General features: G+C 36.7%; 1 protein-coding gene across 1 annotated transcript in view; it reads right to left on the bottom strand.

Annotated features, from left to right (window-relative positions):
• The window catches only part of BRWD3 (bromodomain and WD repeat domain containing 3), a 115412-nt gene that overhangs the window by 35837 nt on the left and 63902 nt on the right, over positions 1 to 15673 (bottom strand). Inside the window, exons 16-20 of the mRNA XM_051967762.1 lie at positions 11733 to 11826; positions 9734 to 9883; positions 4393 to 4469; positions 3571 to 3748; positions 2770 to 2886 (exon numbers count right to left, since the gene is read on the bottom strand). Coding sequence (XP_051823722.1) covers positions 2770 to 2886; positions 3571 to 3748; positions 4393 to 4469; positions 9734 to 9883; positions 11733 to 11826 — 616 coding nt within the window. The remainder of the gene's footprint in view (positions 1 to 2769; positions 2887 to 3570; positions 3749 to 4392; positions 4470 to 9733; positions 9884 to 11732; positions 11827 to 15673) is intronic.

Genomic DNA, 15673 nt, shown 5'->3' on the forward strand with positions numbered 1-15673 from the left:
TGACTTCACACTTCCAACTAATGTTATACCTTAGCCGCCATTTTTATTTTCAAAGAGATATGTAAGCGTTTTCTGGATAAAGTGTTTTCTTGGGTTTCCTTTGATATCCCTGTGAAAGTGAATTACTTCCCAACAAAACTGTTATTAAGCTAGACTCGACATTCATCTACTTCCTATTTTTCAAAATCAAACACCTATTTGAATATAGACACCACACTAATAAAACAGCAGCTTGGTCAAATAGACAGACTGGGATCATATGTGGTACTTTTTAATCTATAGTCTTTCATCCAACTTGATTTTAAATTTAACTTTTGCTCTTATCAATTGATCTGATTATATAATTTAGAAATAACTACCACATCACTATGTCATTTTTTGCTCTAAGAGTTCATTTCATTTTTTAAAGTTATTTGGAGTTCACTAATCCCAGGGTTTTTGGACATTGATCCTAAAAAGAGTCGACATGGAACGCAGGATTGCAGATACTTAATAATCTTTGACCACTTGCCCTCTATTCCCAAACCACATAATTCCACATGCCTTTCATCATAATTCCCTATCTCTTCCCTATTGTCACCAAGTAGCAAACTGGATAGAATTGGTTATAGTCAAAGCATGCATTTCCTCAACGATACTTGTTACAAAGGTAAGAGATAGGAAAATTGAGATGCTGATGCCAGCAACTGAAGAATGAAACAATAAATGCATAGAAAAGTATCAGAGAAGTCTGGAAGTAGACAGCGGCAAGGGAACTTGATTGTAGGGTAAAATTTTAATATTTGTTAAGTTCATATTAAATGAAATTTGAATTTTAAAAGTGAAAAAATAGCAGTTAGGATTAAATTGTCAAGTTCTTCATAGAATTTCTCTCCTTCAATTTTAGAAACATGTTGGTACAAAACTATTACCAGCTTTACCACACTCTCAAGGCATCATGAGAAATACAAAGCAGGATTATTAAGTACCCCATTTATTGATGTTTCTTGTGATCTTTGGGCATGAGGCTATCACCTTTGCTAGTGTTTTTTGTTTTTTTTTATTTTTAAGTCTATGAGCTACTCTTCAATTTTGCTGTGATGTCTGTTGTCTTTCTATAAGACCAAAATGGAATGCTTTCAGTTCCTACACTTAATGTATCAGCCAGAAGGATATCGACTACACTGCAGATGGAGCAAGGTCTCTCATTAAGACAACCAAGAGATTTTAGTGTTTGTAAAATAGTCAAAAAATGATGTAGTTCTTAGGACCTTTTGCACTAAACAAAATACTTAATGAAAAATCAAACTTTCTAAACGCAGTCTTGCAAATAAGTTCTGACATTGCAAAAGTATAGATACTTTCAACATCTCCTTGCTCAACGAAGGCTGTCTTCAGCTGACTCCTAACCAGTGTGGTAGTAACCGAAAATTTTCCAAGCCAGCAGAGCATAGAACAGAAACTCCCTCAAAGTTCTACCTAGGGAAAAAGGCTTTAAGTACATTTTAAGCAACAAACTGTCTGTCTCAGCCAATGAATATTCGGCCAATAATCAAAACTGAAGTTCTGCTAACATGTTGGAGAAATGATACAAGTCTTCTGGTTCTTAAGTGATAACATCACCATTTCCATAAAAAAAATTAAGAGCTATGATTTCTTGTTTATAGATTTCCTTAAATTTTGTGCCAATGATTATGGTTAATTACATTCATTAATTTATTCCAAAAAATGCCAAAAAGGAAGAAGAGCTTTTATGTTTTTTAAAACGTTTCCAATTAAATTGATGATGTTCTGAAAAATGCCAATCTTCCAGAATTAAAACTTGCATGTAGGATCAAATGGCAATAGTTTATTTTTTAAGTTAAAAAACAAAACTTAAACGATGTTGTTTTAAATTAATAACAAATAAAATGGGCATTTTCATGTAGAACAACAGAAAAAGAGGCCTACACATAAATCTGCCCATCTCTTCCTTCTCTTTGGAAATTCAAAATGCAAATTGCAAAGATTCCTCTGAGTTTTTGTTTCTACTTTTGTTCTCAAATGTGCACTTACAAATATGTTCCCAAGGAAAGGGACTGATGGGCAAACATGATTGTGGAAGCCCTTTTAGGGGCAAGAAACTACAAAATGAATGGATGACCATCAGTTGGAGTTGAATGAGTTATGGTATATGAATATTATAGAATGTCACTGTTCTATAAGAAACGATCAGTAGGATGTTTTCAGAGAGACCTGGAAGAGATTTACATGAACTGATACTGAGTGAAATGAGCAGACAGATCATTGTACATAGCAACAAGATTATACGATGCTCAATTCTGATGGATGTGGCTCTTCTCAACAGTGCGATGATTCAGACCAATTCCAATGACCTTCTGATTTAGAGAGCCATCTACAACCACAGAGAGGACTGTGGGAACTGAGTGTGGGACCACAACATAACATTTGCACTGTTTTTGTTGTTTGCTTGTATTTTATTTTCTCCCTTTTTTCCCTTTTTGATTTGATTTTTCTTGTGCAGCAAGATAATTATATAAATATGTATGCCTATAGTGGATTTAGCATATATTGAATTACTTGGTATTTAGGGGAGGGGGGAAAAGGGGTTTATGTTGAAAAATTATGCTTATGTTTTGAAAATTTAGAACCTTTAATTAAAAAATTTTAATTTAAATTAAAAAAAAAAAACCCCATACACAAATATCTTTTCAACTCAAATATCAGAAGTGAGGTCATTAGAGAAAGTAATCATTTTCATGACTGCGCAAATCAAACAACAAAAGTCACCTCATCTCCCATCTGCGGAACTAATGGGGAGCGGCGTGGGAGAGTGTCCAAGATCCACTGGGGTGCAAGCCATTCTTCACTAGGTTCACCTGCTACTGCAGGCAGGCCACTTGGTTTCTTAAATATAAAATTAAGACATCTAGAGTCATAATAAATACACAGACAATGACATATATCAAATGCTAAACCTATCTGGTCCATAGTGTTGCTTACCAATTCATTTTCAAACATTTTCCTTCAAGGACTAATAAAAAGTTTTATGACAAGATAAGCCTTTCAGGTACTAACCATACTGAAGCAAGAAATATTAATTATTTTAATCTGTTCCAGGAGAGTACATGGTATCAAATGCAATCCATGTAAGCCTTTTCTGATTCTAGATCTCAATCTATCAATGAACAGATTTGTAAAGTGCTAGAGTATTTTACAAAATAAAGGGATTACAAGTTATCATCAGGTTAAGGTTAAAATGGATAAATAAAATTGTCACCAACAGCTACAAAATGAAACAAAAAATTAATAGTAAAGGAATTATACAGCATGCAATTTACTTTTTGCTACCTTTCCATAGAGGCAAAAAAAAAATTATATAAATTCAAGACTATCAGAGAAAGAATTTGCAGTGAATATTTTAACTCTGACAATTTGAAACAATCCAAAGACCAAAAACTACCTTTTGAGAAAAGGAAAAAAACAGTCTAAAACTAATTATGTTATCACAAAGTGAATTTTAAATCCATTGAGTCTTTCAATACTAAAAACATATGAAAGGCCAAAGAATCTAACCCTCAAATTCCAGACCTTTTTTCTTGTCTGTTTTGGTTTATTTTTCTTGGCTTCTATTGATTTAGATTCCTTCAAATTCTCTTCCTCAGAGCTGATACATATTTTCCGTGTTGTCTGCCTGGTTTGTCTCTTTGGAGGTTGCAGATTTATTCCAGCATCTGCTGTCCAATCAGAATAGTCACTTGATGAATCACTGCAAAAAAAAAAAAAAAAAAAAAAAAAAAAAAAAAAAATTTTTTTTTTCAAAATACATGCAGAAACTTTTTATAACATTCACCTTACAAAAACTTCCAAATTTTTCCCTTCCCTCCCATAAATAGCAAGAAATCCAATACAGGTTAAACACATGCAATTCTTTTAAACATATTTCCACATTTATCATGTTATACAAGAAAAATCAGATCAAATGAGAAAAAAATGAGAAAGAAAAAAAAAAAAAAAGCAACCAAACAACAAAAAAACGTAAAAATACTATGTTGGTTTACATTTAAATTTCACAAGTTCATTTTAAAAATGTATACATGATGAGTATTTTTGTCAGCATAAAGAGAAAAATTTTAACTATAGTAGTGAAATTATTTCTAATGAGAAGCTTTTTAATTAAAAAAAGAAGGCACCTAAAAAAAATCCAAAAAGCAGTATGAATGAATTTTGAAATAGGTTCTGAGCAGAGACTTTCTAAATAACACTATTATCTCAAAGACTAAAATACAATTCACATGTGTAGTGCTGAGACACACATTATTTTAATTTGTATTTTAGCAAATTCATGAACTTTCAGGATCTATCTTCACCAATACAGAAGAAAAATTTGGATAAACACGGTTATAAAAGTACCTGGAAGAGCTTTCCATTTGCCATTCAGCTACAACATCATCTGCAGATGCATCGCTCGTGCCTCCAGTTTCCTCTTCCTGTAATCAAAATCAAAGTCACCACTCTTTCCTCAAATCACTATACCTCAATTGTTCTGCTGTAACACCTGTTTTTACAACTCCAAATTTGTCCCAATGTGATTAATATATCAGAGAACATCTATAACAGAGGGCAATTTCTCGTTTGCTTAGGAGAGATCTCCTCCATGAGAAATATGGGAGAATGTAGACAACTGTATTTTCTCCACAATAATTCCTAAGTTGCAATCCTAAAGATGTCCCACTTACTGGGTGGGGGTTGACTTCAGATTCTTGAATTGATACATAATGTTCTTTTAAAGTCTTTTAACAAATTATTGGACTAAACATCAAAAGTTAAGCCCACATTTGCACTAAGGGCAACCTGGTGCAGGGACACAGGATAAAAAACATGGAGAGCAGCCTATGAGAGGAATGCAACAGTGCTCTATTTATTGGATACCTTCTATGGGCTGTGGGTCAAGGAAATTTGGTTCACACCCCCTCCCTTGTCAGTCCTGAACCTTGAATCACCCAATGGCCAAAGATTTGGCCACACTGGGTTCTGTGGAAATTAAGAGGCAGGCCGACCAGTATCCAAAGGCATCAACCAATATTTATTGTAGTATTTCTAGATTTCTGAACTAGTTACAATTTTTCAAACACCGCAATCATTTTTATTAGGTTTCTTATTTATTAGGCAAAGTAATGAGTGTTGCACTCCTATTATTTCCCATAAGCCTCGCTATTTTTATTTGAACAATTTTGTATAGTTTGGTGATTTGGAGGAACATGTATCATGAGATAGCAGAAATGACTATATGACAAGGCACTGAACAACTTGAGTCCCAGGTAAACTGCAACATTGACAAGCACTGAACATCTTGAGCCCCAGGTAAACTGCAACATTCTAATTAAGTATTTGCAGGATTTCTTCTATGCATCTTTGTGACTGAATATAGTACATGCTTACAATAAAGCACAAGTTATAATTTCAATACCAAATATTAATGATGCAATTTTCAATATTTAAAATCCCAAAGTATCGCTCTTAAGCCTCAGAATCTCCTTAAATTCAGAATTCATTATTTAAAAAAATAAGTAGCTATCTAATCAATGAATACCCAGTTGTTATATTAAATCAAACATTTCAAATATCAAGACTTCTCAAGCTGGGGGAGGCAAAACATGTAAACCAAGTGAAGCAAATGTAGAGGAAATATTATAACATTTTAAAAAACTGATAAATCCTACAGTGGAGTGGGAGACCACAGGTGTAGCACACATGCTGTCAGGTAAGGCAAAGGTGGTATTCCTGGGTTTTGCTTGGCTGTCCTTTGTGAAAAAGGTGAGGAATTGGGGAAAAGAAATAATAAGGGGAAAATCACCAACAAAATATTTTAAAAATTGTTCAAGTTTTTAAAATTTAAATAAAAAAAAGTCCAATAGTACACGACAAGCATCACATCACTGTGAGAGAAAAAAAAGTTAAAACAGGTGAAAATGAATGGGAAAGTGAGGCAAGGAGGGAAAGAGAAGTTTTATCAAGTTGTTTTCCAAGTTCCCTTATATTTTCATGTGATGTTGATGGCTTGTTTGTGTGTGTGTGTGTGTGTGTGTGTGTGTGTGTGTGTGTGTTTGTTTTGGAGAACTCCTCATTTATACCCTTTTTAGACTATGGATCTTAAACTGACATATTAGTATCAATTCCCTTCGTTTCGATTATGAGATCCATACTGGGGAAAAATTGGCTGCAAAGATCATTTACCAGTTTGCTGTTCTCCTTCTAATTGCACCAATGCTATTTATACAAATGATCTGCCATTTTATGTCTCATAAATTATACGGTTCTTTTGGAAACGTCACCATCATTTGTTCAGAAGCTCTTCTAGCCATAGTTACTGAAGGTTATCCCAACACGCTTATGCTACGACTCTGCTCAAACATCCTCAGTCCCATTAAATGGGAGGGGGGGTAACTTCCAACAAGCTGTTTGGATATATCCTACCTTCCATTGTATCATTCTACATATGACTTTTACCTAGCAGTAAAGGATCTACCAGATAGACAAAAATGCAATTAAGCCAAATATGCATACTGTATGGATTTCATCAACACCATTTGCATTTCAGTTTCTTACTGTCATTAACTATATTATCAATAATTGTTGAAAATACATAATTTTGGAAGCATTTTGGCAACAAACAGACCAAGTAGATAATAGTTTGATTCAATAAATATAAAAGTTCTGTTCTACAATGTGGCCTCTTCAAAATGACAAAAGGGAATATGATTAGAGAATTGCAGCTGTGGAAAAGGCCCCAGAGTCCACAGAGCACAGCCAAGACTGATACATACATCCAAAAGCAGGTATCACTTTTAGCATATATAGCTATAATTATTAAGCAGCTATTCCTTACATGAAGCTCAAATTTGCCTCCAATATATTCTAATTTCTATCTCTGCTCAGCAAAGATCACACAAAATAAATTTAATCCCTCCTTAATCCCTTCAAATATTGAATAATGTCTATTATAAATCCTATCACACAGGCAAAGCATCTCTGGCTAGTTCCTTCACACAAGCCTCACATGGCAATTTCAAGGCCTCTCACCCACCACTCAGGGAAGCTCTCTACATTAAGGTCCTTCTTACCAAAAGTGTTTTCAGGAAGCAAAGTTCCACAAAGTGCCCTAAGAGCGAGAGGGGTGCCTGTCTAAAAGAGGAAGAAATCAAAGGCCCATAAAATCAAGTGACTTGCCCAACATCAAAGAACTAGTAAGTAGCAGAAGCAGGATTCCAATGGAGATCCCCCAAATTCAGCTGTCTCTATTCCACACTGAATTTGCACGGCTCATTTCAGTCAAATTGTTTTGAAAATCATCAGCTAGAAATCCATGTGCCTTAAGAGCTTTTGGCTTATCCCATCTGAATCTAGGAAGCAGTGATCTTGAGCTGAACAGTCTTGTTTTTACTAAGTTGACTCTATCCCCTAGTTCATTCTCCTAGTTTCTATCAGTCCCTCTGCCAGAAGCTGCAGAGGGACAAAGGAAGAACCTAATCCGGAAAGGGCAATACCACGTCACCACCCTGCCTTATCTCCATACAGACTTATCATGGCAAGAGGAGCAGGAGGCTCATCTAACAATGGGTCTGCTCCCTCCCAAGACTACTTCAAGGTGGTATCAACTTCAGTGGAACTTCCTTGCCCAGCCCTAAGCCAGTGCAGAGCTTCAAACTCATCAGCCATCAGGGAACAAAAACAGACAATCAAGGTCATCATTGAGAGGCCTGCCCCCATTCTCTAACCATAGAATCTAAACAGAGCTGCGGTCCACTGCCTTTTTTCTCACAGGAATACAAAAGGCTTTTTACAAAATCCACACAAGAGCTTTGTTAGCAAGCCTTCCTTTGTTAAGCTGCTAGGTGGCGCTGCAGTGGCAAGAGTGTAGAGCCTGAAGTGAAGACTCCTCTTCCTGACTTTAAATCAGCCTCTGACACTTTCTTAACTGTGTGACCCTGAACAAGTCATTTAGTTTCCTCCTCTGTAAAAGAAATGGCAAACTGATCTAGGATCTCCGCCTACAAAACCCCAAATGAACTCATGAAGACTCAGGCAAGTCTGAAAAATGACTGAACTGACTCCTTTTGTAAATGTTTTATTTACCACCCCTTTTCTTTTAGAGGCAGGATGGTGGAGAGTGGAGTCGATTGAAAAACAGATAAATAAATGGCAGCCAGATTTGGATCAGAGATTTCCTTAGTAAAGGGAACTCACCTAAATTAGTAGAAACCTTACCTAAGAATAGAAAAATCTCTCTTATCTAGACTCACATAGGTAGCACTTATCTAAGTGCTTAATTAATTAATTAATTAATAACAGAATCTAAGGTTTTATCATTAACTAAAGTCAACTTATTAGATCTATAATTCAAAAATTTTACAATCTTACCTGGCTTGAAAATCATCAAGTAAGCTCTCAAGTTCTCCATGCTCATAGCTGTGCTGCTCAGTAAGCGTATCCCCCAATTCTTTCAGTAGGTTGGGAAGTACATTTTATGGTGTCTGTTGGCTTGGGCAAAGTCCAGCTGAACTCATGGGGTACTTCTGTTATTTTCTTACATAATCTTAATCTTAATCTCCCTAATAATCTCTTTGGTTCCATTTTCTCCATTCCAGCCCCTGAGAATCATTTAGTCTAACTCAAGTAAAATGATTGTGGCTCAAGGTCACAAAACTTGTAACTGACACAAGAGAAACGAGAACCCAAGCCTCAAAAGCTTTGTCCCAGCCTCATTCCCTTCAGTTGCTGTCACTGCTGCCATCACCACTGTGGCCGTCACCATCGCTGCTGCCACTTCTTCCTCTTCTTCCTCCTCCTTCCTTCCTTTCCAACTCCCCCTCCTTCCCCACTCTCTCCACCCCAACCTGACTATGACTGCTTTCTCACAGCCAATCAATTAAGAAAGCGTTATTAACAATCTAACATGAGTGAGCCAGTGCACTAAACTCTGCTAGAGATGAAAAAGAAATGGTGCCTGCCCTCAAGAAAATTTATCATCAGTATAAAAAACTTGGTAGTGAACTTGCTAGCAAGATCAGAGGGATGGAGAACGGTGGCGCAATCAGAACATATAAGAACATATAACATATAACTTGAGCTGAATTTTGAAGGAAATCTGGAATGTCGAGCTACAGAGGTGAAAAGGGAGTGCATTCCTAGAATAAGGGATAATCAGTATAACTGAAAGGAGACAGCAGATGGAGCACGCCTGAAGTTGCGATCAGTAGGCTGAGGCAAGTACGGCAAGACTGCAAAGAACAAAAAGTAATGATAAAATAAAACAAGACTGGAAAAGTAGGCAGGGGTCTTTGTGGGTCGGTCATAGTGGGAAGGAAGGTAAAATGCCAAACAAAAGAATTTATGTTTGATTCTAACTGTAACAGGGAACCCTTGAAATTTATGAAGTGAGGGAATGAGCAGCAAGAGTGACCTGGAGAGACACGAGCCACAGAGATCAGAAGGTCACTGCTGATAGTCCAAGGCTTAACCTGAGGGTGTGAAGTAAGAAATGTCATGTTTTTGCAAAAAAAAAAAAAAAAAACAAAAACAAAAACAAAACAAAAAAAAAACCCTAAATGTCCTGAAACAAAATGAAGTAAAACCGTCCTTGGGAGAAGAAAATGACAAAGAAACAGGAAATAAACAGGTCTCAAGATGTCAACTGTTTGGAAATGCAAATTTAATAAATGCACCATTATAAAAGGAATGACATATGTCTAACCTCTGAGGAGCTTTCTGATTCTTCCTGGGCAGCTGTACTTTGACTTGATACTTGTGGATTATGCTCTATGGTAGAGCGTGTTTGGTAAGCATGTTGGCGCTTGCGCTGCGTTCTTCGTAAAGCTCGTCCACTACCAGGTTGAAAATCAGTCTTCGGTAAATAAATGGAGAGGAAATTAAAGATTTGAATCTCATGAATATAGCATGGACATATCCACAAATACAAGCAATTAGAGAATGAAAACAAATATTTAGAAAAATATGAAGGAAAATGATTAAGATAAATTTAGGATTCTGGTGCATAACATGTCATTTAAATCTTTAAGTCTTCGTGTTCATAGGACATCACAATCAGAGGAAACACCAAACATCCAGTTCTAAGTAGTAATTTTGCTGATTAAGCATAAAGAAACAAGGACTGAAAACATTAAAAATTTGCAAAGAAAATTAACTCAAAATAAAGGAGGTATTAACCAAAAAATCTTCAGAGGTTTCACTAGAAAAAAGTAGGCTCTAACTACATCAAATAGATCATCAAATGATGTTTCATATAAATTACCAACCCATAACTGTTACAGTCAACAAAGGACTAATAAAGAGGTTACAGTTAAACCTAAATTGCAATTACATATGAAGGGAAAATGATATGAAAACTTCAGACAATCACAAACCATTTGTCATTTGGTTTTAGAATGCAGCATAACCCTAACATTAAGACACCAATTTGCTTGAGGTACACGGTGTCCAACATCAACCAAGATCAGACTTAATCCTCAAAGTTCCATCCCAGAAGGAAGTGAACAAGATACAAATTGGATATCTACGGATGAACTTGGAGTGAAAGTTCAAAGGCAGAAAATGCATACACTTAATAGATGAGCTATAATAGACTCATATAGCATAAGATATGGAATAAAATGGATCTCAAAGGCCATCTAATCCAAAATACTCAGTTTACTCTTGAAGAAACTGAGGTAGAGGAATACTGATTGACTTGTCCAATGTCACACAGGTCTTTTGAACAGAGAGACCATATTTTTTTACAGTCAATCATGAAAAAACCATAAATGTTTCTGCCACTTTCTAAATGTTAAGTTATCATTTTTCAAAAGCAAGTTTAACAGTCTTATAAAAATTGATGACAAGGGAAAATTTTGAAGTAGCTTTGTTGCTCAGAAAATATTTGTTATTATTCTTATGCTTAAAAAAAAAGTCCTATTTTTGAGTGTGAACAAAAATCTTTCAAAATCGCATCTCTCTTTTTAGATCATTCTGTCCTTTAACAAACTGGATTACAAGGAAAAGAGATTAACTGGAAGCAGTGCTTAAGATTGCTATGAAAAAAATTCAACAAAACAAATTCTACTTATAAAAAAATCATACTACAAAATGTAAGTATTAAAACAATAAGCTAAAAAAACAAACACCATGAACATAGATACATTAAAATGACCTAGGTATATCTACAATAAAGGTTGGGATTTTTTTTTCCCTTTTGGAAAATTACCTAAAATGACCAACCAAAAGATTTCCTGGAAATCTGGCCATCAACTTTTCATTTATGGATTCATCAATATGCCTACTTCTTTTCCTACTCTAGTTCATCCCGAGGTTTCCAGGCTAGGCAACTTTTGGAAGAATCTGGATATTTAAAGGGTCACGTGACCATTCTCCCAGGTAGAATAAAGAACTCAAGGCTTGCCAATGAATACAATCACCATTTAATACAATTCAACAGACATTTACTAAGCCAGATAATGGATGGGATGCTGGGAAAATGTGGCGATCTGGTCTGAAAGTGCAATTTGAGTAATATGACGAAATAAGAACCTAATCATGTATTATAACTGTATAACAAAGGCCAAATAAAAAGAATTGTCTTAAACTACAAGAGAACTGCTGCAGTACTATGTCCCAAAGCCCCTAGACATTTACAAAATAAAAAATGTTCAATGTATAAAGAGCACATATCAACCAATGGTTAATCATCAAATACTCACTCGCTGGATGGTGTGAGATGGTTTTCTTTTCTTTTCAAAAGTATAAATATTAACTTCTCTTTCACCTTTGGCAACTCGACACTCCTCCTGTACCCTAATGAAAACAAGTAAAAGGTCAAAACGATGCAAATTTACCAAGATGCATGCTCATATGCACAGTGGGAATGAAGGACAGAAAAGGTCTCTACGGGCAATGGGAAGAGAGACACTCTAATAAGGGATAGGTGTAGCAATGATTTGGTCAGGTTCAGAATCACCGAAATGGGAAGGATATGAGTATGGTGAGAGTGTGCTGTTCAATGAGAAATGAGGCCAGATACAAAGAGTATCAAGAGCCAGAGAGTTGTCCTTTGAAGGTGGCGGATGGTTGGATTGTTCTTGGACCTCCTTCAATCATGGTATCTGATGATGTTAAGTCCTGACTTCAGGAAAGGCTACAGGAGCAGTTAGAGTTATGACCTGAGGGAGTTTGGACAGGAAGCAAGAATCAATGAAAAAGGGTTCATATATGCCAAAATATTCCATTTAAAATAGAAAGTAGGTGGTCATCAATTAAAGAATGACTGGCCAAAAGAAATAATCAGTACTAAGATTTCATTGAAATATGCCGAGGCACATATATCTATTAATACAGAGCAAAGAAAGAAGAATATGGATATACTCGGTCAACAAGGATCTATTACGTGTAAATAGCTATAGCGAAAGGAAACTACTAAGATTTTCTGAGCCCAGCTTGTGGTCTCTTCCCTTCAATAGCTTCTTAGGAAGTACTGGGCCAACTGTGGAACCAGGCCGTCGATCTATGTCTTCATTACTGAGACGGCCCCCAATGATCCCAATATTAGGCCAAATCTCAACCGCAGATTTCCAGGGCATAAATCAAGACTCAAGTTGCCTTTCTCAGGTCAGACTCATACAGAATATTATAGTGACGAAGACAGAATACTCTTTGCTCCATTTCCAAACTTTTCTACTACCTCTCAACAACTTTTCCTCCTCTGAGGTTTATTCAGTTAAAATAGAACACCCACTCAAGATTCTGATGTCATCAACCAACTCTCATTGGGCATTCTTTCCTTCCTCAGTGAGTCCAATGAGTTCAGTCTTTCTCCCCACCTAATTACTCCTAGGGGACATCAAGATTGACACGTCAAGTCCCTCAGAAATCCTCTAAGTTCAAGGTTGCTCAATTTCTGATCTCATGATCTACTTCCTTCTCTGCTCTACCCTTAGATCATGTCATTAGCCATAAATATTCTTGGATGTTCTCAAACTCCAAACTCCAAAATTCCCTTATTTATCAGATACAGATGATAATTTTTCATCATTTCAGCTTTCCCTGTGCCTTACAACTCTTAAGCCTGCTCTTCATCTTCACCAGGCCATCTAAGATCTCCACCCTTAGGTTCTTTCCCAGGCCTTTAGGCCTACACTAGCAACACTCTTGCTTACTTATCTTCATTCCTTAGTGAACCAGTTTGATGCCTGTAGTAATAGACTACCACCAATCAGGCCTTGCCCAGCTCAAACCTTGGATTCTCCTACCATCTGTTACCTTCCTCCAATTCAAATGCTACTTGAGTTACAGATAATCCGAAGACTATTCTGGGTCCATTACAAATTTACGATATGTAATCTCAATTGGGTCCTCATGAAACCAAGGTAATCCTTTCACACCTTCCCAAGTGATTCCCTACCTGACTCACGATAGGAACTATCCCAAATGTCAGGCCCTCTCTCTGCCTCCTAGCTGAGGACCTTTCCTTCATGCTGCCATGAAAAAAATTTTTAAACAGAGGCCATTTTCCCAATATAGCTCCCTCTTCTCCGCTCCTAATCTGACACCTTTCAGATATTATTCCATGGTAACCCCTTTACATGGATCCTTGCTCTCATTCCATCCCTTCTTCCCAACTTCCCTAGTCTTATCATGGATCCCGATGTACTTATCTTTCACTCATTACCCCCTCCCCCATCCAAATCAATCTTTTCTCAAATCCTTTCATTCTACTTGAGCTTCATCATTTCTATATGTCTCCTCTCTTCTCTGACACTGCCTCATCAACTAAATTAACCCTCCTGGTTAATTTCCTTGACTCAGATGTCTCCTTAGCTCTAATACACCCTCCATTCAGCTGTGAAGGGGACTTCTATAAAGTCACTCCCTAATAAACTGCAGCAGCTCCCTATAGCCCCAAGGATCAAATTTAGAGTTATCTGCATGGCTTTTATGCCATTCATAACCTCACCTCATCCTACCTTTCGAGTCCACTTATACATTACTCCACTCTACATACACAAAAGGCCATTGACTCTAGACTCCCTATTTCTTGAAAGGCACTCCTTCCACTTCTTATTTCTCTCCTCCACATCAACCTCCCACCACCCCCAAATCTCACACTTTCTACAGGACTCAGCTAAAACCTCACCTTCAAAAAGAAGTATTTCACAAAATGTTTAGTGTTAGTGCCTTCTCTCAGAGATTGCCTGCATCCAACCTGTATATATCTTCTTTGGAGAGTTGTTTGCACGTATCCCCTCATGAGAATGTACATTTCTCCAAAGTGAGGACTTTTCTTTTTTTAAATTTGTATCTCTAGCACTTAGTAGAGAGCCTGGCACAATTTTATCCCCTTGTTGTCATCTCTACGATAATGCCCTTCCATTTGCCATCCAAGACTTTCTCATCATTCTTCCATATCTTCCAATCTCCTGGCTCTTTCCCCACTGTCTACAAACATGATCGGGTCTCCTACATTCTTAAAAACCCTAATTTAATTCAACTATCTGCTATTTCTTGTTCTTTATTTCTTTTCCCTTTCTCAGAAAAGGTCCTTAAGGAACATGTCTCTAATAGGTACCTCTACTTCCTATCCTCTCACTACATGCAAAACCCTCAACAAAGTGGCTGCCAACAGCATTATTTAACAGAAACAACACTCTCTAAATTTACCAATGTCATCTGAGGCACGATTTTTTAAGAATTTTATTTTTATTTTCAGTTCAAAGTCTCTCTCCCTCTCTCTCTCCTGCTCCAGTCATTAAGAAGGCAAGAAAACAATATCCAACATTCTTTTTTTCTTTAGAGTTTAGTTACAAAACTTAAGTCTTTCTCCCCAACCCTCATTCTGCTTGACTTCTCTGCAAGCTTGAATACTTGGTCAACCTATTCTCCTGGGTCTTGCTGTTCTGTTTTATTACAAGCCTATCTCCTGGCTCTCTTCCAATCTATATGACCACTCCTTCCAAGTCTCTATTGCTTGAAACTTCTCTAAGTCACATCCAATAACCCTCAGTGGTTTTTTTCTTTTTTAAAAGAAGGCTCTGTCCTTGATTCTCTTACTCCTTCTATAATATCTTTTTCAGTAATCTCAATAGCAATCGTAGGTTCAACTATCACCTCTCTGTACAGCTCTTTTTCCAGTTGTCCAAACTTTCTCTCCTGACTTCTAACTCCCATCATCAAATGGCCCCAGCAACCAGCTTACTTGTCTTCTTTATCTACTCATTTACATTTGACCCACGGATCCGAACTGTTGTTAAGTCTTCTTGTTCTATCTTCATGAGGAAGAGTCCATATTTGGACTTCTCAGTACATGCCTTTCACTCCACTCGTTTTATCCCCGATGGCCTTCATCCCCTGATGCCTAAACTGTTTTCCCAGTCTCAAGTCCCTTCTCCTCTACTCCCAGGCTCAACTCAAGTTCCAAAGTACTCTTCCTAAAAGGCATATCTGACAATATCACCACTACCCTTTTCTTCCAAAAAAAAAAAAAAAAAACTCTCAAACTAGCTCCCGATTACCTACAGGACCAAATGTACTATAATGCATTAACTCTAAAGACAAAAATATTCTACCTCTCAAATCTGGGTCTTTCCATTGGCTCTCCTCTTTTTATCTCTGATTTCTAGTTTCCTTCAAGACAACTCAAATCTCACCT

The sequence above is a fragment of the Antechinus flavipes genome, chromosome X, assembly GCF_016432865.1.
Source record: "Antechinus flavipes isolate AdamAnt ecotype Samford, QLD, Australia chromosome X, AdamAnt_v2, whole genome shotgun sequence".
NCBI lineage: Eukaryota > Metazoa > Chordata > Mammalia > Dasyuromorphia > Dasyuridae > Antechinus > Antechinus flavipes.